General features: G+C 36.6%; 1 protein-coding gene across 1 annotated transcript in view; it reads left to right on the forward strand.

The window, feature by feature from the left end:
• Positions 1-24017, forward strand: part of LOC129216951 (diacylglycerol kinase theta-like) — an 84997-nt gene that overhangs the window by 58322 nt on the left and 2658 nt on the right. Inside the window, exons 13-20 of the mRNA XM_054851172.1 lie at positions 1693-1843; positions 4145-4329; positions 10221-10345; positions 11244-11501; positions 12857-13039; positions 13479-13634; positions 14876-15041; positions 16810-16908. Of these exons, the coding sequence (XP_054707147.1) occupies positions 1693-1843; positions 4145-4329; positions 10221-10345; positions 11244-11501; positions 12857-13039; positions 13479-13634; positions 14876-15041; positions 16810-16908 (1323 nt within the window). The remainder of the gene's footprint in view (positions 1-1692; positions 1844-4144; positions 4330-10220; positions 10346-11243; positions 11502-12856; positions 13040-13478; positions 13635-14875; positions 15042-16809; positions 16909-24017) is intronic.

Below are 24017 nucleotides of genomic sequence, written 5' to 3' on the forward strand. Positions count from 1 at the left end.
AAGCTCTGGAACCAATCGCATAAAATGTCTCCAAGGACCCAAGTTCGATTATTAGCACGCCAAAATGCAGTTAGTTACGAGTAATCTGCAATCTATAGGAGCTTGGGTTTTGAAAGAGAGGAAAATGTTACCTGTTTGCATTGCTGCATCAGCGTAAAACCGAAACTCATCTGCGTAAATAAAATAAAGGTGTCAAATCTTCAACCACGTATAATCGAAACCGCGTAAAATAAACCTGCTGAAAACGAGGGTCTACTGTATTACTTTTTGAGATATATCAGTCACAGATAATAAAAAAGAAAGGAAAAAAAAAACATTCGATTGCTCCACCCTCTGGTGTTATTGGCCCCAAAATCTGTCCCCCTGCTGCTTCCTAACATTTTATTTGATTCCGTTCATCATTTTTGGAGCAATGACAGTCACGCATATCGATGAAAACTTTCAGTTACTCCACTATCTTGAACGAATTGACGCAAAAAAACCACGCAGCCCTAAATCATATATGGGTACTTGCGGGTATCGTTAGAATTCTTACTACAGGTTTTGACGTAGAATGGCCCCAAAAAATCGGTCACATACAAACGCACACTATTCTTGAAGAAAAGTTTAAAATAATTTATCGAACGTCAGAACTGAACGCCGTCAGAACGTTTTACAGTTGGTAGATAGCGAGTCAGAAGAAATAAGATAACGTAACGCTTGTATTCTTTTTGTTTGCTGAAAAACAGCCGAGAGTTGCGAATCAAAACGGAATAATCTTTTTAGAATTCATCAAGAAACTCAGTTAGTCCAGTCCCATTTTTAACGAAGACATTCATTAAAGGCAGTAATCATTTATTCTGCAAATTTGGTGTTAAACAGCATTTTTGTACATTTGCATTTTTCTTACCAACTGAATGAGCGAATTTTGGTTCTACGACATTTTGGACAGGCGACATTTTGGCCCTGCGACATTTTGGACAGGCGACATTTTGGCACGGCGACATTTCGGCCCGGCGACATTTTGGATCGGCGACATTTTGGCCCGGCAACATTTTGGACAGGGGACATTTTGGCCCGGCGACATTTTGGCCCGGCGACATTTTGGAACGGCGACATTTCGGCCCGGCGACATTTTGGATCGGCGACATTTTGGCCTGGCGACATTTTGGACAAGCGACATTTTGGACCGGCGACATTTTGGACAAGCGACATTTCCGCCCGGTGTCATTTTGGACCGGCGACATTTTGGCCGCGACATTTTGACCCCAAACCCGGGTAAAAATTGCTTCTACATTTGAATGAAGCCATTTCCTGTTTGGTGATATTTTGATAGTTGAAATTGTAACCTTAACTCCAGTAGCTTAACCCTAAACTCCAGTAGGTAGCGTTCATTGTTGACCATTTTTTCGTTTCTTCATTACCCTGAAATGAGTCTTACCAGTAAAACAGTTAAGTTACCGAATCAAGTTCAGCCTTGTCAGCATAAAGCCTTTCCCTGCATATTTAACATTACCACAACATATTATCAAATTATCATGCCGTGGAGCAAGTTTCATTGTTGAAACTCGCGGGTTACTCGATCATTGGCTATTATATATGCGAATGATCTCGTTGGGTTTATTACAAAGTGCACTCTTTGAGATATATTTGGAGTTCGGCGTTTACTTGTCGATCTATCAAATTATCTGACAGTTTGTGTTTTAATTCTAGGAGTCAATACGGCAAAAGGAACTGACCCGTTTCTGCCTGCGTCAGAAGGAGGATTTGCAAAGTTCTTCAGTAGCACTCTTCGTAGGCAATTTACCTCCTAATCTCTCACAGAGGCAGTATGAGATGCTATTGTTGGAAATGCTTGGGAAACGTAAGTATGCAGTCATAGTAGATGTAGTCAGAAGTTTGTTCGCGTACTAAAAACATAGATTATTCCAAAATAAATAATTTTCGGGCATTGCCATTATTAAGAAAACATTGGAAGAAAGAAGTTTCGCAGTAATATCCAAAGCTAAATACAGCGTAAAGAAAGCACAAACGCGCGAATATACAGCAACTTTGATGATATACTCCACGCAGCTGTCTATATTGAAAATACTACCGTTATATCTACGAAAAATTTAGACTTTATTTTATGTTCACGCTTAAATGAAGATATTAAACGTATGAACAATAATCAAACACAGCGGATAAAATCGTGAATACGATGCATGAAAATCTATTTAATTTTTTTTTCTTTGAATAAAAGAAAACAGCTGTTTTAAAGAGGGTTCAAAATCAGCATTGGTTAGTCTTTAGGAAAGCAGAAATTGCAGCCTAAATTTGTTATATGAAAATCTCATGCCGTATTTTTTGTAGCCTCATACGCAAACAGCCTCAGAAATAACTCTGGTGGGAATAGTCTTTATCTTTTCTTTATCTTTATCTTTACTAATAATAAAGCTGAAAGTCTCTCTGTCTGTCGGGATCTCTGTGACGCGCATAGCGCCTAGACCGTTCGGTCGATTTTCATGAAATTTGGCACAAAGTTAGTTTGTAGCATGGGGGTAGCTTGGGGGTAGCTTCACGTGCACCTCGAAGCGATTTTTCGAAAATTCGATGTGGTTCTTTTTCTAATGCAATGTTAAGAACAAAAATATCATAAGATGGACGAGTAAATTACGAAATTGAATGACAATGACTTCAAAGTTAACTTAACGAAGTTAACGATCTAATTTCCAGGCTGAATTTAAGCAAGCATATAAATTATCGAGCATGGACTTTTGGAACTTTTCAAACATTTGCAAATAATAGAAGTTTCAGAGGCTTTAAAGAAGGAAAATAGTGTTCATGTAGTCATTTAAAAATCAGAACCCGCAAATGACTCGTGGAAGTTTCGTGCAGTTCGTGCCAAGCAGTAGAGATGTAGTGGCGTATTTGCCATGACATAAATGTCGCAATTGCGAAAGGCCCCACGACATTAAGGTCTCCAAAGGGAATTAAAAAAATGTTTTACACAGTTCTGTGCTTGAGAAAGGGGCGTTAAAAACGCATTGCTCTTAAAACTGTAAGTTAGGGAGGGGGGGGGGTGGTTCGAAAAAAAAAACGATTTCTTTTTTTCGGAATTACGTTACTTCTCAAAAGTTGTAGTTTAGTATCCTCAATTGGGGAAAAATAATGAAAAAAATTCTAAATTCTTCAGTTCGCGCATAAGGCTGAAAGTTGGAAAAAATATGCTAAAAACTGAATTTTAGATTAGTTTTTTAAAACTTTTATAACGCAACAGCCATAACTTGTCGGTATATAGCGTAGTTCGAACCTAAAAAAATATTTTATAGCTTCATCATAAGATCTTTCGTTTGCGCATACGCCTTAAATTGGGCTAAAATCTCCTGCCCAATTTAAGGCGTATGTGCAAACTATTGAAATTGGATAGAAAAATTGAAAAAAAATATTAAAAAAATAGCATTAATTCTTATTAACGTTGCAAATATACACTTCTGGTCTCTGGGGAGGTACCCTACTTTGCTGCTGAGGGGCTCAAAATATATAGATCCGGGCCTGATTGTTAAAAAGCAAAGAGTAACTCAAAAAGAGATAGAGCAGATCATAAGAGTGTCTCTTGTCTCTTATCATAACACATCGCACCCCGGCAAAGAAAGTGACACAAACTCAAGAAAACACAGCATTGGAGGAGTATCAAGGTTTTACGCAACAGTAGTTTTTGTGATTTATTCTCAAATATTACAATATACGCAAAAAAAAAAAAAAAGATGATGTGATGTTTACTGGTTAGTTTTTGTTGCCTAAATTAATGATGCAGATTTATTATTTCTTCTAAATTATGAAAAATTAACGATAGATTACGATTGATTATATCGTTTTTTCGTCACCACGCACTAGTTATGTAAGCTATCTTTCTACGAGCTTTGTGACTAAGAAAAAGCATTCGATTTAGACTTAACATCAATAACTATAGTTGGAGAAAACCTAATCTGGCTGCACTGTGAAGGCTACGCAGATCCCAATCACAGCATTACGATACTGCCATGTTAGGTTTGCCCCAACCTTAGTACGTTTTTTCCCAAATTTTGAGTTATGTCATTTTTCTTGACGGGGTGCGATATGTCTACACTGTAATTTTAATTTACTTTCTGCTGAAATATGTACGCATGTAATATTTTCTGTCTAGCTTATAAATTTCGAGATTTGGGGCCAATCTATTACGAGTATGGATCCCTGATCATCACCTACGACAACGCCGACATCGCAGTCAAGTGCTTCTACATGTTGCGGGAGACGATTTATGACGACAAGAACCTTCTCGTACTGTTGCTGCCCAACTTGCAACCTGACATGGTCCCTAGAGGAATCAGGGTAACATGTTTATGCATTTTTATTCAAAGGAATCATTATATCGCTCAAAAGCGACTATTATAGTGATGGCGCATCTCAGAAAAAAACGAGCTGATGTGTGCATCACATGATTTCCTTTTACACCAATTTAATGTTATTTCCCCATCAGTGCAATTTTAATGTGATTCAAAAGTTAACTCTCTAAATATCACCAACAGTGGCCACATTAAAACCAGATTTAAAGAAAAACGCCAAATTTGTCGCCAAAATGGCGAAAAAACTTGGCGACCAAAAGACTGGCGATATATCGCCAAGTGCCCGCCAAATTATTACACCATTTGAGTTTGTATCGAAATTAACAATGATTTCCACCCAAAAAGGGGGCAAAAGATCCCTTTAGAAACATCCGAATGCAACCAAAAGGGGAGGTGCACAACTAGATTCCACTAGGAGTCTACGTACCAAATTTCAATTTTCTAGGACATACCGTTCTTGAGTTATGCGACATACATACACACATACGCACGTACATGCAGACGTCACGAGAAAACTTGTTGTAATTAACACGGGAAACGTCAAAATGGATATTTCGGGTGTCTGTACGTTCTTTTCTTAGGTACATATGTACGTGTGGTCGGTTCGAAAAAAAAAGTCAACATTCATTTGGGGGTGAGCAAAATGGAAATTAAGGCCGATTTTTGAGAAAAATATTTTTCGCGAATACAATACTTCCTTTTTTGTAAAAGGAAGTAAAAAGGCATCGGAGAAAATTAAGGTTTTACACGATGCTTAACTGACTTGATTCAGTGGCGAACTCAAGATTTTTTCCTGGGAGTGGCTAGAATTTTTTTAGGTAACTCTGATACGTGAATAGAGAGGCAAAATCTGTGTTTTTCAACCTTTCTCAGATTTATGCAGAATTTGTTTTTTAATTTCGTATCAGTAAAGTTTTGTTACACAGTTTTTATTTTAATTATAAATCAACTTTATAAAATTTCAGGGGAGAATAAAATTGCGCTCTCCTGCTCTCAGTACGTTCTCTCTCTGACTATCGAACCACAAAATCAGTTTAAATTTCCAAATCATAAAAGACACACACCAACTTTTAATTATGCTGAAATTAAGAAAAAAAAAAAAGAAAAATTAATTTGAATTTTGACATTTTGAATTCAAATTATGTCTTTGCAATCACGAGTGTGTGTATGTAGGCGTGTATGTTTGTGTGTGGGGGTATGTGTGTTTGTGTGTAGGGGGTATGTGTATGTGTGTGTAGACATGTGTGTTTGTGTCTGTGTGCTGGCATAAGTGTGTGGGTAGTTGTGTGTATGAATGTCTGTGTGTGGGGGGGGGGCGTGTGTATGTGTGTGTAGGCATATGTGTTTGTGTCTGTGTGCAGGCATGAATGTGTGGATAGTTGTGTGTATGTGTGTGTATGTTTTTGCGTGTGTGTATGTGTTTGTGTGTATATGTGTTTGTGTGTATATGTGTTTGTGTATGTATGTGTGTGTACCTGTATGTGTGTGTGTGTATGTGCGTATGTTTTTGCGTGTGTGTATGTGTTTGTGTATGTATGTGTGTGTAGGTGCATGTGTGTGTACGTGTATGTGTGTTTATGTGTTTGTGTGCGTGTGTTTGTAGTTGTGTATGTATGCGCGTGTGTGTAGGACATGGATGCAACCTGGAGACGGCTTTCGCTATAGGAGCAGCATCGTGAGGACCCGGTCGACGGTGATGGTGCGGAGGGTGGCGGTGGGAAAATAAAATGATAGGACGCCAAAAACAGTCAAGTGAAAGCAATAAGCAATCGTGATTGCTCAAAAATGAATAAAGAAAGCTGCAACAAATATCTCCTTTTTAAAGAAAAAAGCTTACTCCTCTGTGGAGAGAAAAGTCGATTGTTGGGAACAGAAACTTACAGCAGCCGTATTTTAAGAAGAGTAATTTTTAAATATTTTGTAAAATTCCCAAAATTAAAGGTCAAAAGACGCAATTTTAGGCCTTCTCCTTGGACTGGTCAAGGAGGTTATGGCCATTTCTGAGTTTCATCTTATCTCTGGGAGGGGCTTAAGCCCCTTAGCTCTCTCTGTGGGTGCGCCACTGCTTGATTGCCATTGCGCGTGACACAAATACGCGAAGAACACTTATGTTTACTACATGCAGTACATACCGACAGCCCAGTTATCACATCCAGAGACTGCAGTTTATACCACTGAGAAGAGATAAAATGGAGGGAGTGAAGACTTTCATTCATGAAACCAAAACCCCAAGTCACGTGATAGATTTTAAAGCAAAGCATTGGAAGAAATCATGTTTCTGTCGCTTGTTTCACGCAAAACGTGCCAACCATTCGTCGTTGTTGAATCACGTGACTTTGGGTCTTTGGGTCAGCTTTTGCTAAGTCGATGATTGGACTTGCTACCTTCATTTTAATTCCTGCTCTAAGGTTAATACCCAAGCTTTGCCTACACTTTACGAGTTGAACTGTACCATGGACTGAGGACTCTGGCTGTTGAGATAAATCTACTTCATCAACCAGTTTGTTGGCAATCTCAGGTTCAATGAGATGACATCTGCCTCCAGCTCTATTACTCACTACTCCAGACTGATGAGTCCACAATAAGGGCAAAACTAGTCTTTGGATATGATGGCTGGGCTGTCGGTATACTGCATGTGGCTCTGCCTTAGCCCTGGCTTAAGGGCTGTAACTTAATGCTTAATTTATGTTTACTGGTCGGCTTTTGTAGTCTATATTAATAATGTTCTGTCAAAGTTTGAATTGCTTCATTCTAAATAAGGAAATTTTGATGCTGTGTCGCTATTGATTATTTATCGTTTATATGCTACCGCACACCTTTTACCAGGGACCGATTAACACACTTGGGTGCCTCCGGGCACTGACAAATATGATGCCCGCCCCCCCCCCTCCAAAAAAATATGAAGGTAATTTTTGGATATTATTCTGATAGAAAGAAAACTCTAAAATAAATTCCTGATTTTCATGTAAGAAATTTTTTTGCAGTCGCAGATGGAGAAACTATGATGGTTAAGGTAAATCATAATGCACTTTCTGCGTTCCTTTGTTTTCTCCTTTGTTCTCTTGTAGTAAATTCTACTATAATGTCCTTATAACCAAGTTTTGCGGTCAAACTTCCCTCGATTGATAATAGAGCTAATGAAGATAATTTACTATCAGAAATGAGAGTACGCAAAGGACACTTAGTTCTCTTCAATAGCGAAAATGATCGTTCTCCTCTACAATTGGAGATTGGCAAAGTCAAAAACAATTTCAGGGCCGTATCTACATTGGCAAAAGTATCCATTTATCAAGTTTATGGATTTTTTTTAACTTTCTTTTCCGATGATTGAACTAATATGAATAAATTCATCAGGAAAAGATTCCTCCAAATCACAGGAGTAAGATTTTAAAAGGTCTTTTGCACTTTCTCGAATATTTTGCTTGTCGTATTCAAACAAGCAAGAAAATTTCTTTAATATGCCATCATAGGCTGACATTCTGAATTTTAGTTTTGTAATCAAATTATCGCAGATTACATAAAAACAGGAAACCTTGAAACTTTGTTTAGAGTCTAATATGACTTCTCCACATTGTCCATCATAAAACTGTTTTGGTTTTCTTCTGTCTTTTTACACTCTGTCTTTTTCCTCAAAAAAAAAAAAAAAAAAAAAAAAAAAATGATGACAGAAATTTGGTGCTCCCTTTCCTTTGGTGCCCCGGGCCCGAACCCCGAATGCCCCCCGTACAGTCCCTGCCTTTTACACAAACCAATTCATAGAGTTTTGTAGCAAGAAATAGCATGAAATTAAAAGTTTAAATCAATAACTGAGCCACCGTTTATATATTTTAACTGTCCAGAGGTCATGCTTCAATACTGTTAATGCAGCGATCGACATAAACCTGATGAAAAACTCTTGTGGTCATCCCAAATTCTGTACCTCATAGCCAGACTACCGTATGTCCAAAAATGGCAATTTTCAGGTTTTTACGACTTTATGTAGAATCTTATTCCGCATTGAGTCATCACAACGCAGTTCTATAAAAGAAATTTCTTAAAATTATTTACCAGCATAAAAAAGCACGACCCCTATCCCTTGTATGCACAAGACGAAAGTTTTTCTGCTCTCTTGCAAAGTAGTAATAATGTGGCTTACGTTAGTCCGGCTCTGAGGTACCGAATTATGAACTAATATTTATAGAAACTATTTAAAATAAATTATTAGCCTAGTTAAAAGTTATACAGTCACTTAGGATGACTTTGAACCTTGTAAGAAATGTGATGTAATATAAATTGTTTTACCACATGTAGTGCAACTTGGAACGATAAAACAAAGTTACTATATGTTTTAAAACTTCCTATTTTTACTTCCTTTTACAAAAAAGGAAGTATTGTATTCGCGAAAAAAATTTCACCCAAAAATCGGCCTTAATTTCCATTTTGCTCACCCCCAAATGAATGTTGAATTTTTTTTTCAACCCGACCACACGTGGATATGTGCCTATAGGAACGTACAGACACCCAAAATATCCACTTTGACGATCCCCGAGTTAATTACGAGTTTTCTCGTGACGTCTGTATGTACGTATGTATGTGCGTATGTGTGTATATATGTCGCATAACTCAAGAACGGAATGTCCTAGAAAGTTGAAATTTGGTACGTAGACTCCTAGTGGGGTCTAGTTGTGCACCTTCCATTTTGGTTGCATTCGTATGCTCCAAAGGGGTTCTTTTGCCCCTTTTTAGGGGGAAATCATTGTTAATTTCGATGTAAGCTCAAGTGGTGTTATAATTTGGCGGACACTTGGCGATATATCGCGAGTCTTTTGGTCGCCAAGTTTTGTCACCAACTTGGCGATTTTTTTTTAATTTTTTTTTTAAAATCTGGTTTCAATTTGGCCACTGTTCGTGATATTTAGAGAGTAAACTATTGAATCATATTAAAACTGCCAATAATGAGAAAATGACATTAAATTGGAGTAAAAGGAAGTCATGTGATGCCCATATCAGCTCGTTTTTCATAGCATCATAAGACTTCTATTGCTTATAAAATTGCATAAAACATTACAATGCAGGACGAAGATTTCAGTAAATTAAAATTGGCATTCGAGAGTAGTTCCTAAATAGTAACTAAAGTATTATTGAGCTGTGTTGTGTACTGCTGTGCTAAGCACAAAAGTCGTATCTGCAGCCGAGCTCAAAATGAGGAAAGTTTTACGCTTTCATATATTTGATCCACTTTTTCAGATTTTTTTTAAAAATACTTCCCGTTCACAGATGTCCATAAAACATTGTACTATTTAAGTAAAATATGTTATAACGAGCCACCTGGTGACAGTGATTTAGTTTGTATAAATAGTATAGATTCGAGGTTTGTGCTTAGCACAGCAGAAGGGTTGGATTTTTAAATAGTATAAAAAACAATTGAAAACATTTCTTTCTTTCTTTTTTTTTTTTTAGTGAAATAAGAGTTCAAACAATTATCACTGAAAAAGTGAGAATTCTGAAGAATTAAATACATTCCTGCTTTATTTATTGGTTGAAAAGGGAAGGTAAAAAAAATTTCGAAAAAGCACAAGGCTTGTACTGCAAGTGATCTCAAATTTAGGACGAAGTTTTACAACTAACTTTTTTTTTCAGGGTACAGAGGAAAAGCGCGATACATCCGAATGAGGCGCGATATAACGCGGGGTTTATGATAAAAAAATATAAATTTGTATAAAGTTAAATAAAAATGGTTCAAAGTTATCATAAATGACTAGTTTTAAGAGATGTTTATCTAGTTATGCTATTGTTCTTTACCAACTCTTGCTTTTCTTGAAAATTCTCACTCACTTCTGCGGGTGAGACCCGTACTGAGTAGCAGCTTCCTTCTTTAAGAATCGTTTTCTCTTGCAGCCGTTGTTGGTGTTCGTGAATGTGAAGAGTGGGGGCTGTCAGGGCATGGAACTCATCTCATCTTTCCGTCGACTTTTAAATCCTTATCAGGTGTATGACCTGGAGAATGGTGGACCTCTACCAGGGTAAGATATTTCGCGTTTTTGAAATTTTAATTCTATTTTTTTACATCGGAAACTGTGACGAACTTCAAATCAAATACTTTCTTAGCACTTTTAAAGTAACTGTAGCATCTTGGATACTTCCTGATTGTGGTGTTTCAAGTTCCTGCTAGTGATAAACCAAATAATAAATGCCGAGTATCGCAAAATCAGCCCAACTTACGGTGTAGAGTAAACCGATCAACAAACGAACATACCCCATTGCATGAACAGTTCTAATTTTTAAATAAAGTTTGAAGCATTTTTCTTTAATGAATTGGCAGCAGCAGTTTCCTTCTATAGATCTCAAAAAGGAATGGAATAGGAAATTTCGGGTTTTCCGATGCGTTCACTTACTAGGTTGCTGCACCATTTTTCATTTAAACCCTTAATAAATAAATAAATAAGCAGAGCCATAAAAGTATCCTCAGTTTTCTTCTTCTTCTTCTTTTTTTAAATAACTACATTTTTCAATAAAAATGTTTCTAATGTCATACACCACATGCTGTAGTTTTTAATGATATCATGAATTTCTAAAAATGAAATTATGCTTTAATGCTAGTTCACCTTTTTTCCACCTTACCCCACCTTTTAGCGTAGAGCCACACGAGAGGTCCATGAAGAGGGCCGACCGTTCGCGGGTCCGCCCTCTGGGTTCGGAGGACGAAGTGATGTCTCCGCACGTGTTACATTGCGCCGGGGAAGGTCTTGCACTAGGCGTCAGTCCAGCCTGGAATTTACCCCCTAATGTGTGAACCTGGTGCACCATGAGTGCCGTGATTACCGTTGCCGTTGATTGAAGTGGTCGTTTATTGGTCAAACCCTATTATATGTTTCAGAATATAATACTCGCTTTCCTATCCACCCTCTTCTTTTTAAATAGTTTGTACGTATTCCGGCACATCCGAGACTACAAAATCCTGGTGTGTGGCGGAGACGGAACGGTGGGCTGGGTGCTGCAGTGCTTGGACAATGTGGGACAGGATTCCGAGTGCCAAAGTCCTCCTTGCGCCATCCTTCCCTTGGGGACAGGGAACGACCTCGCAAGGGTTCTGCGGTGGGGACCTGGATACACAGGTGGGGAAGAACCCCTCACGATACTCAAGGATGTCATCGATGCAGAAGAAATCAGGCTCGACAGGTAAGCATCTTTGAAAACGAAATCTAGATCCATGGCAACACATTGCCACTAAGCAAAGCAAGTTACTAAGATAGTTAGTTCCATACGTGACTCGAGCTACGAGTGAAAATTATCTGGTACTAAATGATGTCTTTGTTTTAAGACGGTAGACCCTGGGGTGTAATGTAATGCTACTGAAAGATTTTTAGAGTAGTAGGATACATGAAAACGAAAACAGATTGGATTACCACAAATGGGGGGTGAGTGATCACCAAACTTCATTCCCGAGAAAGATAGACTAGATGTGGACAAAGAATTGCGTAATTTGGCGTCCTCAATCACGTGCTTGCCTTGGACAAGAACAAACTGGCGCTAGGCACAGACGGTGAATCTTAATGGTTAACTTTTTATTCAAAAAAAAAAAAAAAAAATCCCCAAAAGTGCATAGCGGCAAACCTCTGGGAGCCTTTTTGTTCACTTTCGGTTTATGTATTCCGTAAACAGAGAGTAGGCAACATACAGAAGTCATTTCGGGGCAGTTCACACGTAAATAACTCTGTAGGTGTCATCATTGCTTAAAAATGACACTGAAAAAAGTCGTTTTCCCAAAATTTAGTGACTTTCATTCTGGTTTACTAGTTTGATGGTTGCGTGGAAGATTGCCAAGAACATGTTCTTGTGAGTTTCCTCTTCTCCGCTGTCTGTGATTTTCAAATTCAGTGTTTCCATCTGAGCCATACTTTATGAATTTTAGGGTAAATTGAAACAAAAGCAAGTCATTCTTCAAATTTTCTTGGAAGATTAAAATTTAATGCAAATTATAATTTGACCTTCCAAGATCGTTTTTGAGGGAATTCTACATAAAGTTAGCGCATAATTAAATTTTTTGCTATATTTTGTTCATTAAGTGATATTAAGTTACATCTGGAGGTTGCATGCAGCCCATGGGCCCCAGGTTGAATTTCGTTGCTCTACTTAAGTCCCTAAGCTGGGTGTGTATGTAACAGTTTTTTACCCACATCAAACGCATGGGACAATGGCCAACAAGGGCCAAGGCGGACTTTTTGTCAGTTTAGTAGCCACCCTCCCTCTTCCATAAAGTTAATAAAACTTACATTTCTCCGATTTCGTGATGGGTCCCTAGTTTTCGTCTAGTCTGACATGGCTCTCACCGGTCCTGCATGAGAAAGAAATTTTCTGTTTTTTTTTTTTAACCCCTTATCTCTAGGGTAAATGAAAACGTACAGTTAAATGAAAGTAATATTTTATTCGCTGACAATTAGCCACAAAGTCATACTTTTTAAGCAAAGTTTTAAGCACACATTTACGTACATTATATAAGTTTTCACACATTTCTTCACTCATCTGTTCCTAAGGTGGACTGTGGTGTTCCACGTGGATGAAAAGGGAGACGACAAGTCCGGTCCTAATGCCTCTAGTTCAGAGGACAACACGGCAATCTACGTCATGAACAATTACTTCGGAATCGGAATCGACGCTTCTCTCTGCCTCGACTTCCATAATGCCCGAGAAGAAAATCCAGATAAATTCAACAGCAGGTAATACACTTTTTTTCAACTCTGCAAAGTGCTGATTTTCATGATACACCAGTAAAAATCCGATTATCCGGAAGCAGATTTGATGTGTAACACAAAAGTAACAACTTTTGATACGCACTGCTATAAAAGTTCAAATTGTAATGAGTGAATTTCGAAGTTTCCTTGGGAGGAGCAATGTCTCCTCCACTAACAACCCTGTTTAGGTGAGCTTTCAAAATAAGGATTTATACCTTTTCTTTATGAATGTCATAATACGGCATCACGGAAATTTTTATTACTGTGTTTCAGCACACTAGAACTAGTAGAGAAACAAAAATAATCATGTATAAAATTCAATTCAATATACATTGTTACAGAGAGGTTTAACTTTTTCAACTTTAAAAATTATTCTATCAAAAAAAAAAAAAAGAAAAGAAAATAAATAACATTTCTTTTCCAGGTTTCACAATAAAGGCGTGTACGTTAAGATGGGTCTCCGAAAAATGGTGAGCCGACGAACGTGGCGGGATTTCCACAAAGAAGTACGGCTCGAAGTAGACAACAAAGTAATAGACCTCCCACCTGTTGAAGGAATCATCATACTCAATATTCTCAGGTAGAAATACATTATATTGAAATTAATGCATAACATACCAAAGGGGGTTTAAAAAGTAAGGCCTCCTATAACATAAAAACTTTATTAACAGCAGAAGTTATCACAGACCACAGCCTGAACTTTCCTCTACACAAAACTACCGCTCAACGTAGTCATCATGAGTTTGCACACATTTGCGCCATAACTTGATATCAAAATCATTTTGGGAAAAATCAGTGTTTTGCTTGTTGAGCCACGATTTTACAGCTCTTTTAACGTCAATTATCTTATTAAATCTGTGACCAAGTAAGTTTTTTTTTTATAAGACGATACAGGTGTTATTACAGATCTCATCTCCAAAAACCATATTTTTAATGAAGCCCTATTGCTCCATTTCAATAAAGTCCAGAAGCTCTTGACAAACTTCCACTCATCTCCTCCGGTAATCAAAAGTCAACTGTTTGGGAGCAGCCTTAGCACACACTTAGTGAGATCCAAAATCAGCAACTATTCTTTGGGCAGATCCATAAGAGTCGTTCAGTGCAACCTTCTGAATTGTAACGAGCGTCTCCTAGAGCCAATTCATCAGCACATTCTTGATTTGCATCTATGACTGATGTTGGCAGGCCACTCCTCGGTTTATCAGAAAATTCTCTTTGGCAGTTTCTAAACTTCTTCACCTAACGCCGCACATTGCTAATGTCCATCACAGTTTCTCCATAAACAATTCATCAAACGATTATGAGTGTCCTTGAATGTATAACCTTTTCTCGCCAGAAATTCAATAACGACTTTTCATTTAGCTTCAGGTGTATGCTTCTAATCAAGCAATCTTTAAAATATTGTACGTGCAAGTAAAGTAAGGTTATTTCTATAACACCACGCATCGGCAGTCAATGCGTAAAAGATATAAAATTTGGAGCGATGGATGTGAATACTTCTCCCTCTCAAATAATTTTCAACTCAAAGGAGTCCCAGTTGCATTTTGTTGAATGAGTACTTCCGGTGAAGATAAACGTTGACATTTTTAGCTGCCTTAATTTTTTGAGTTTTTCAAACACTAACTTTTATTTGTTCCTATCGAAAATGTGCGAATAATTCACGGTTAAAACCCCTTTATGAAGACACCAAAAATAAAATGAGCTTTTCTGCTGACTAAACATCAATCTTATTTGGACTCATTGATGGATACATTCCCCCACCATAGTTTATTTTATGCACATTGGTAAATTTCAACTACATTATTTGATCACTTTTCGTAGTTGGGGGTCTGGTGCTAACCCTTGGGGCCCGGAGAAGGAGGACCAGTTTGCCAAGCCAACCCATTACGACGGCATGTTGGAAGTGGTGGGAGTCACTGGCGTCGTCCACATGGGACAAATACAGAGTGGATTGCGGAGTGCCATCCGCATTGCACAAGGAGGACATGTAAGTAGACACGGAATCTTAGCAAACAATTATGTAAGTCAAGTACACAACGAGTCCTTACACAGAGCATGTAGAGGAAAAGACTTTTCATAAAGTTAGAAAAAATAGTTGGAAGTGGAGGGATTCACTAACGTAGTTCACAAGGGACAAATACAGATTAGACTGCGGAGTGCCGAAATGGGAAGATTGGGCGTCGGGAACATTGGGGGCCAGGCATATTGGGTGCCGGGAACATTGGGCCCCATGTGCTCGGCGCCCAATGTTCCTGGCACCCTAAGTTCCCGGCGTCCAAACTGATCGGCGCCCGATCTTCCTTGACCGGCGGAGTGCTATCTACATTGCACAAAGAGGACATCTAAGTAAACACAGAATCCTTTAAAAAATATGTAAATAGACATTTAATCTTTACATGCTGTACGTAAGTAGAAACTGAGTCTTGACGCACGGCTTGTACAGGAAAACACTTCTAAACGTAAACGTTGGCACTAAGAATATGCAAAATTTAAATTATGATAGGTATGCATTTTTTTTTTTCATGAAAAAATGAAGCACCTCATATAATTTTGGAGCAGCTCGTGACAAACGCATACTTGGATGTACGTATTAATAACAATTAAACCGCGGCTTAGCACACGATATGGCATTTTTGCTGGACTGGAAACTGATAACTATATTTTTGCTGCTAATCAAGATATTTTTCGGTTCGAACAGTGAGAAAGTCAAAATGATGCAATTTCGTGTCCTTTCAAGAGTAAAAGAATATAAATAATTAAACTATCCTGTTCGGTGACCAATATTAACCTTTAAGAACATGGACGGTTTGAAGTAACATAAGAACACGAACACGGGTGGCGTACTCCGTACGCCAGCATCTTTTAAAGTTTAACTATCCTTTTTTAAAGATTTTTCTATTTAATGTCTAGTAGTAGTACTGTTATCGAAAGAGCAAAGAACAGAAGAACACAATTAAAATAAATACGATCACATTATAGTAAAAAATGATGATAAACGTTTGATTTGCGAATTTCACGAATATAAAATTAAAAAAAAAAATAATTTCAATGTATTTTAGTCATTGAGACAACTTGTTGGCATTTGTTGAATAATTATTGCAGCTCTCGCAATTGTATTTTGTTATTTTTATATGCTTTTTGCATAAAAATTGGAATATTTACATGTGATTTCTAAGAAAAATAATCAGAAAGAACAAGACAAACAGGCAATTTTCGACTTCAAACACAAGTACGTCACTAAAAGGATCTTGGAAAAAGGGTAAATAATGGCCAGGTGTTGGTCAAGTGACTATTCTGAAATTCACAGTTGCTTTTTCGGTTTGTGTTCTTAAAGGTTAAAAATCAGGCAGCTTGTTTCCCAATTCCAGAGCAGTTGTGATTTTAAGAAACTCAGCATCTTTACCAGCTTGCTTCACTAGATTTTTTTTCTGAAACCTTCACACATAACATATTAATAAGCCGTTGCTGGTTCTTATCAATTGATAGAAAATTCTCTTGAGACATATTATCTGACATCGACTTATCATACATAACATCAGCTATGTGTCTTTTTACTCGTCGGTTGCGTTCTGTTGATTTTGTACTTATGTATTTATTGGATGTATTATCTAACATTAAATGAATTTCTTTCTTGTTGCAAGAAAGTCCTTATATGTTCTAAATAAATTTTGATTGCTTTTGCTAAAGTTAATTTCTCTTATTGTAAAAAAATAAACGTGTTATTACACGAGAAGTGACTAACATTGTTTCACTAGTTGCGGATTAAACTATACACCGAAATGCCAGTTCAAGTCGATGGAGAACCATGGATACAAAGTTCTGGTGAAGTTGTAGTCCTCAGATCTGCTCTTAAGGTAAGAATTTTAACATAAAGTAAGAATTAATGCCTTACTTTTGACACCCTTCTTAATTGCTGTTTAAGTACTCCTGGATATGTGTAGTGTGATGATGTTTTTGCATGAATGTATGCTCTTTTCTCATATAAACCACTCACAACTACCTGCATATAATACTTCTTATACGGAAAATTATCATTTTATTTTATCACTACATCCTCTCATACTAATAAGAGGTAATCGGTACTAAAATGATTTCATTTCCAGTTGTTTTATACATTGAATTGCATGCACATATACTTATTTTCTCGTTTAATTTAGATATTATTTTTAACAATAGTCGGCGTCAAGTATAATTGCGGTACACACCCTAATAAAAACACTAGTGTTGGACTCTTTCCTCCAATAATTTTCGAATTAATAAAAAAAGAGGATAACAGTCATTGAGAGAAACTATCAAAAAAATTTTAAGAGCTTGACAAAATTTGAATTGTTAAGTTTTCGATAGGTTGTGAGAGGACACTCACGTTTTCCTTGTATTAACCCCTTCAGTCGGAATTATGAAATATTGGACCAAAAATGTTGATATTTAGTAAACAGTGTACTATGGTAAAGGGTATCTTATAGACAAATTTTGAGTTTGTAGGAGAAAAATTAAAAGAGTTATGACACGTCCAATATTCCGGACTTTTGAAATCAATATTTCATGCACAAAAACGATAAAATACCGAAAAAACTTCATTATAAAATGTTCTACAAACAATTATGAAACATAATATAAGCGTTTGAAACGATTAGTTAAAGATTATATATTTTTTAAAAAATCAGGAAGAAAACCTCGCTTTTCAGATGAAAATCCATGGTTGGAAAAATGAGCCACTCTCTATCTCTTAATCCTTATATGTCAGTGTTGTCAATCCCAAAACGAAAAATTATTTCACCGATTATAATAAGTAGAATGTAAAGAGTCAACTACAAAAAAATCAACTAATTAAATCAATTATTAAATTATTAGCACCTGTTTAAAGTGTATGTCCGGTATACCGGACACCAGGTGTGAAGGTGCTTAATGCCCGAGCATTGAGGCAGAGTTAGACAAATAGCTTGTTTCCAACAGACATTCCCTTTACTCATTCACATTAAAACCTTTAACAGTTACATACAAAATTATATTTACTCGCAATCTTGTTCAATTGCTACCTAAATGATACACTCTAAAATGTGGTTTGACTTACGCATAGTATTATCGGTTTACAAAAGATTATTTATCTTTATCATGATTACTAACCACGGGGTCGATGCAACATTAAAGATAATTTTTACTCATCGGGTACAGAGCAGACAAGACGCCATGTCATTCTAGTCGGAAACTAGGAGCCAGGATCCTTCCGGGGGAGGGGATTGGGATCATTTAAATTTCATAAGTTTTATGGGAGCCCGGCGACCAAACCGACAAGAGCTCGCCTTGGCTATGGGCGGCCTTGATTATTTCCTCCTCATAAAGTTGACGTTTAACGTCTTAACAGTATCTTTTTCTTAACCCTAGTATTTTAAGGATGTTTTCCCCTATAAAATTCTCGGAAAACAAGTTAAAGAAAATAAATGGGAAATACGAGGAGAAAATAGAAATAATGCTGAACTTTTAAAGTATTTCAAATCCAGGGAATTTATTCATAGGAAAATCAAGAATGTGCTCTAATTTATTTAGGTGATACGCAGGATTCGTTAGGTTTTGTAGTGAGTTCATGAAACGTAAATCGTAAATTGATGATCTCTTCTTTTTTTTTTTTGGCTAAAATAAATAAGATGAATTGAAAAATTGACATTGAAAAGGAGTTAAGCGTCAAAAGCGAAATTCTGCAGAAGAGGGGAAAAAAATAAAGAAAGAAACACAAGATTTTAGGAGTAAAGTAACTCATAAAACCATACGTTTTATTTTCAAAACAAAGCATTTTCATTATTTACAGATTTTTTAAACAAAAACCATGGTACTTCGAGTCTAAAAGCTGAAACCTTCAAAAGAAGATCTTTCTTTTCTGCCTCATTTCTATTACATTACACTCTTATGAAGTTATTGTACTTTCTTGAATTTAATGTATTTTAAAAATTTTATGTATTGAGAAATTAGCCAACGCGCTAAGATCAACCAGGCATAAAAAATAAGCTATAAATGCAAGGTTGTTATTATTCGCATTGATAACAATAAATTATATTTTATATAAAAATACGTTCGTTTTTTCGGCATCATAAAAATTACCATTAGTTTAATCGATAAACTGTTTCAAGTCCGATTAACGCGCTTACCCTGTTAAAACGGGGAAAGCATAAGCGAGTTTAGATCACACTATTTACGCATACATCTATAGAAGGATCAAACAATGAAATGCAAAAAGGAAATTCTAGATTTATTTTATCCATCGAAGAATGGTTAACATGTTTATGTATCTTTTTTTTTTACACACACACTTATATATATATATATATATATATATATATATATATATATATATATATATATATATATATATATATATATATATAAAGGCATAAAAACAGATTACATGCATGAAATCGCAAAAACTGATCAATTTCGATAAAAATTACGGAAACTATTTAAAGGTTTTACTGGTATGCAAACTTAAGGAGTTATAAAAAGCCGAAAAATTTATTTATTTTCTTTAAACAGGAAAAGAAAACTACTGACATACATTTTTTCCAAAATATGCATTAAAATGCATGTGCATGAAGGTTTTTTTTTTTCATTGTGTGCACACTTTTGTTATTTCGTTAACAACCATAAGCACACACACAACACACAACAAACATACAAAAGAAAACCTTAATCCTGTTCGATTTTGCAGTTCTAACGGAGCACTAAAAGGGAAATTTATTTAAATAGAATTATTAATGTATTTACAGCCTAGCTTGTATACAAAATATTGCATGGATTAATTGTAAAATTGCATGTTTTGTTTACTTAGTGAATGTTCTTATTTACCAAACATGCACAAACAAAACCGAATGCTTCATTTTAGATATAGGCCAAGCTTTCATAATGTATGTCCACAATAAAAGAAAGAGCACATTAAATTTAACATAAATGACATGTACAAGCATATGGAAAGCACTGTTGATTCTTATAAACAAATGTTAAGGCATACTTTATTTTACAAAGATTAAGAAGAACGAAGAACTAAATTTTTTTGCTACATTTGAAAGTAAGATTTAATCTAGGCACAGTAAGTTTAAGCATTGTAGATAGTATATAGCTTAGGATAGTAAGTTCAACACTTCCTGCAAATGTTATCAGTCTAATAATTTTGCGCTGACGTTGCTTTATTTTGCATTTACAAAGAATATTTTACTTGCTATGAGAGAATCAATTAGTTTATATAGTATAACTAGGGTTTTCGCACAAATTATACTGATTGTTTTCAGAAAAGAGGATCTTCATTTTTCAATATATATGCATATGAAAAGTTAATGCATCACACGAGAGAAATGGTTAGGCCTATATTAGTACATTCTTTAATCAGTGAATTGAGAGAAATAGTGTACTTTAATGACGAACAACCCAACCCTTAATTTTGCATTGCACCCGCCTGATTTTTCTCGTTGTTGTGCATACTTATAGTCCATATAAAGCGCATGTTGCTTAATTAGATGCGTAATTCTACATTGATCACACAAAATAGCAAAAGGTTCAAAGTTTGTCCCAATTTATTTTTAAATCTTTAAAAAGGGAAAATAAATAAATAAATCTGTCTATGGCAGGTAAAGGGCATCATAACAAATAAATACCTTTGTGCTGAATAATCAATTAACCAACGTTTTGAAGTCCAAAAATTGTAAATTGCTGCAGACACATGTTTCGGTGTTTCAAGGAACACCTTTTTCAAAATTGGTAGCACTAAGTTACTCAATTGTTTTTATACTATGTTCAGAGGACTTGAAGCACACCTCTTGAAAACTTTTACTTTTGTGACATAGTGCCCTTTACCTCCCAGGTACAGAAATAATAAAAATAAACAAAATATATAGACCAAAGTTGGATAGTTGGGTTTTATTCCACCCACCATTTTCGTTCGAACCAAAACTTCACCAAACGCACGATTGACTGCCAAAGATGGAGCCACCAAACTTTATCTACTCGTTCTGGGTAACTTACGGATGAAGATACAGTGAAACCTGTGTAAATTGACTACTTTTGTGGTGCACTACTTTTTTAGTGGTCAACTTAAACAGGTGATCAACTTGCAAAAGTTGATTTATATGATAAGGGCTAAGTCCGTGCCTGAAAAAAGCGGTCAACTTAGACAGGTGGTCAACTTCACAGGTTTTACTGTATTTAGAAAGATTTTATGATCATAACTTTCTTTTGTTGATGGTTTTAGTTTGCATGCAAATGGTTCACGGAATAGTACGTAAGTGTCCAAAATTCAATCAAATGATGGATAAAACATAGTTTTTTCTATCTCCAAAGACGCATTCTTACGGCCATATTCACTAGCAGAGTTGAACCTCGGTCAGAAGCCTGAACCATCGATTGAAGCCATCTTCAACTAACTAGAAGTCTTCAATTGGTGGCTCTGATGTCTGACTGAGGTTCAACTCGAATGTTTATTATGGCTGTTTTTGAGTTAGCAGACTTTGAGCCTCTTGCTGTTGAAGTGGTCAATCTCTCTGTTTCCTCAACTTCCCTAAACTGAAAGCCACCCTCTTTCCAGGCCACCATGCTACGCAAAATTAAAATGAAACGGAGAAACACGGAACCGGTTTTGGGACCGGGGAGCAGTGAAAAATCTTCTGATGAATGAGAATCCACTGATGGCCAGTCCAACCCAACCACAGAGTGACAGCACAATTCCATAATCCATAAACAATTAATAGTATTAGCAGGAACGTTTTCCCTTTATGGAAATGCAGCATAGCGTCAACTAAAGACCAAATAGAGACAGGAACATGCAGTTGCGTTTAAACAAACTGTCCATCCATCCAAGTATGAGGATGGCATTCAAATAATAAATGCACTTTTACTTTTTGACAACATTTAACAATTGTTATCCACTTTCAATTGTAGGTGCTTCGAAAGAAAGAAGGTTTATATGCACTTAAGTTGTTGAGTACACTAAGAAAATGTTTTTAAAGTTATATTCTTGCATAGTTTTTCTCACCAACTTGTTGCTCCTTTAACTGAAAATTATATATCAGTGGTTTCACGTTCATTGTATTTCAGCACTTCGTCCATCAATCATCCATCAATATTTTCATCTTTTGTACCTCTTGAAGCCATTTGAGAAAATATTTAATTTTGTCTTTTTCTCAATCTTCTGAAACTTCAAATGATACCCCAACGATAAATAATTCATCAGAGAAAAAAAAAGCAAAGCAAGAAGTTGGTAAAATTATGTGTTAACATAATAGTGTACCCAGAATTTATTTTAGAAGATATGTAAATATCTTCTATATATATATATATATATGATCAGAAATTAAAGTCATAAGCAGTAAAATAAATTAAGCTTCTAATACGAAGAGATTAAACATGAAAGTACCGAAACCAAATCGAAACCTTTAAGCGTTTGAATGTGCTTCAAAAAGATTTTTCTCCCAAGGGTAACACCTAATTCAAAACACACATTGTTAATAAGTGCTGCACCTAGAGTACCGCATATGATGCAGTGAGAAGCAAGGGGGGATTTAAGTGCCAAAATTATATTTGGAGATAAACAGTACACATGGAAAGAGAACCTCTCCTCCGTCTTGCCTTCTCTTCAATAGTAACTCAAATTCTCGCATTGCTGATAATTAGACCTATGGCAAAAGATTACTTCTTTTACGATCATTCTTCATTCTTTTATGATCATCCTTCACTTTTTGAAAAACAAATTCTTTTCCTGTTCACAGGGGTGGGTCAAATTTGCCTAGAGCCCTTGATTTTACTATATTGCCAATCAGACAGAGGTAATTTTATCTACATGTAACATTACTAAGATCACATAATTCCAAGGAATTGCTTCCTTAAAATGAATTAAAAAGTGAGGTTAAGGACTTAATATAAACTAGTACTCTTTTGAGGCATTAAAATAAAAGGACTTAGTAGACTGTAGCACTTTGGTATCAATTTGAGGGCAAACTTCACAATGGGGGAGGGGGGGGGGGGCTCATTTATGCTGCTCCGAGCCTTCCGTTTATCTAAGAGAATGTGAAAGTCTGCAACTATCTCTCCTTATTGTTATGAACATTCATGTGCATATGTCTTTGCAGAATATGGGTACACTATTGTGAAAACACCCACCATATTTCTTTTTATCTTTGTTCAAAATTCTAACAAGTTCAATTAAAATATATAGTGAAACCTCCCTAAAGAGACCACCAATGGGTCTTTTAAAGAGGTGCTTTTTGAATAGGGATTATACACAGTTCAATCACGTTAATGTGACCATCTGTCAAAAGCCAGAATAACCATCTTTTGCAGAGCGGACAGCTGCGAGACATGCAGGAAGAGAGAGTCACTTAGGTCCCTGAAGGTGTTCTCTGGGATGTTGAGCCATGCCGACTCTAATGCCGTGGCCAGCTGCGCTAAATTACACGGTTGAGGATCCATGGCGCGAACAACTCGATCGAGATGGTCCCACAGATGCTCGATTGGGTTTAAGTCAGGTGAGTTTGCTGGCCAGTGGAGGACAGTAAACTCATCCTGGTGCTCTTTGAACCACGCACCTACACTGGCAGCTGTATGGCACCTCGCATTGTCCTGCTGGAAGATGCCATCATCCCGAGGAAAAACAATGCGCATGTAGGGGTGGACATAGTCAGCAAGGACAGACGCGTACTTGTATTGATCCATCGTGCCTTCCACAATGACCAGTGAACCCAGAGAATGCCAGGAAAACATTCCCCAGACCATAATGCTCCCGCCTCCAGCTTGGACCGTTCCGGCAATGGTTGCAGGGTGGTTCCTTTCAGAGGTTTCACGCCTTATACGCCAATGTCCATCTGTCCGATGGAGCATAAAATGCGATTCATTTGAAAACGCTACCCGTCGCCACTCAGTGGACGTCCAGCTGCTGTACTGGCGTGCAAATTCTAGCCTTCGTCGTCGATGAACAGCAGTCAGCATAGGT

This window comes from Uloborus diversus, chromosome 2 (genome assembly GCF_026930045.1).
Source record: "Uloborus diversus isolate 005 chromosome 2, Udiv.v.3.1, whole genome shotgun sequence".
Lineage (NCBI taxonomy): Eukaryota > Metazoa > Arthropoda > Arachnida > Araneae > Uloboridae > Uloborus > Uloborus diversus.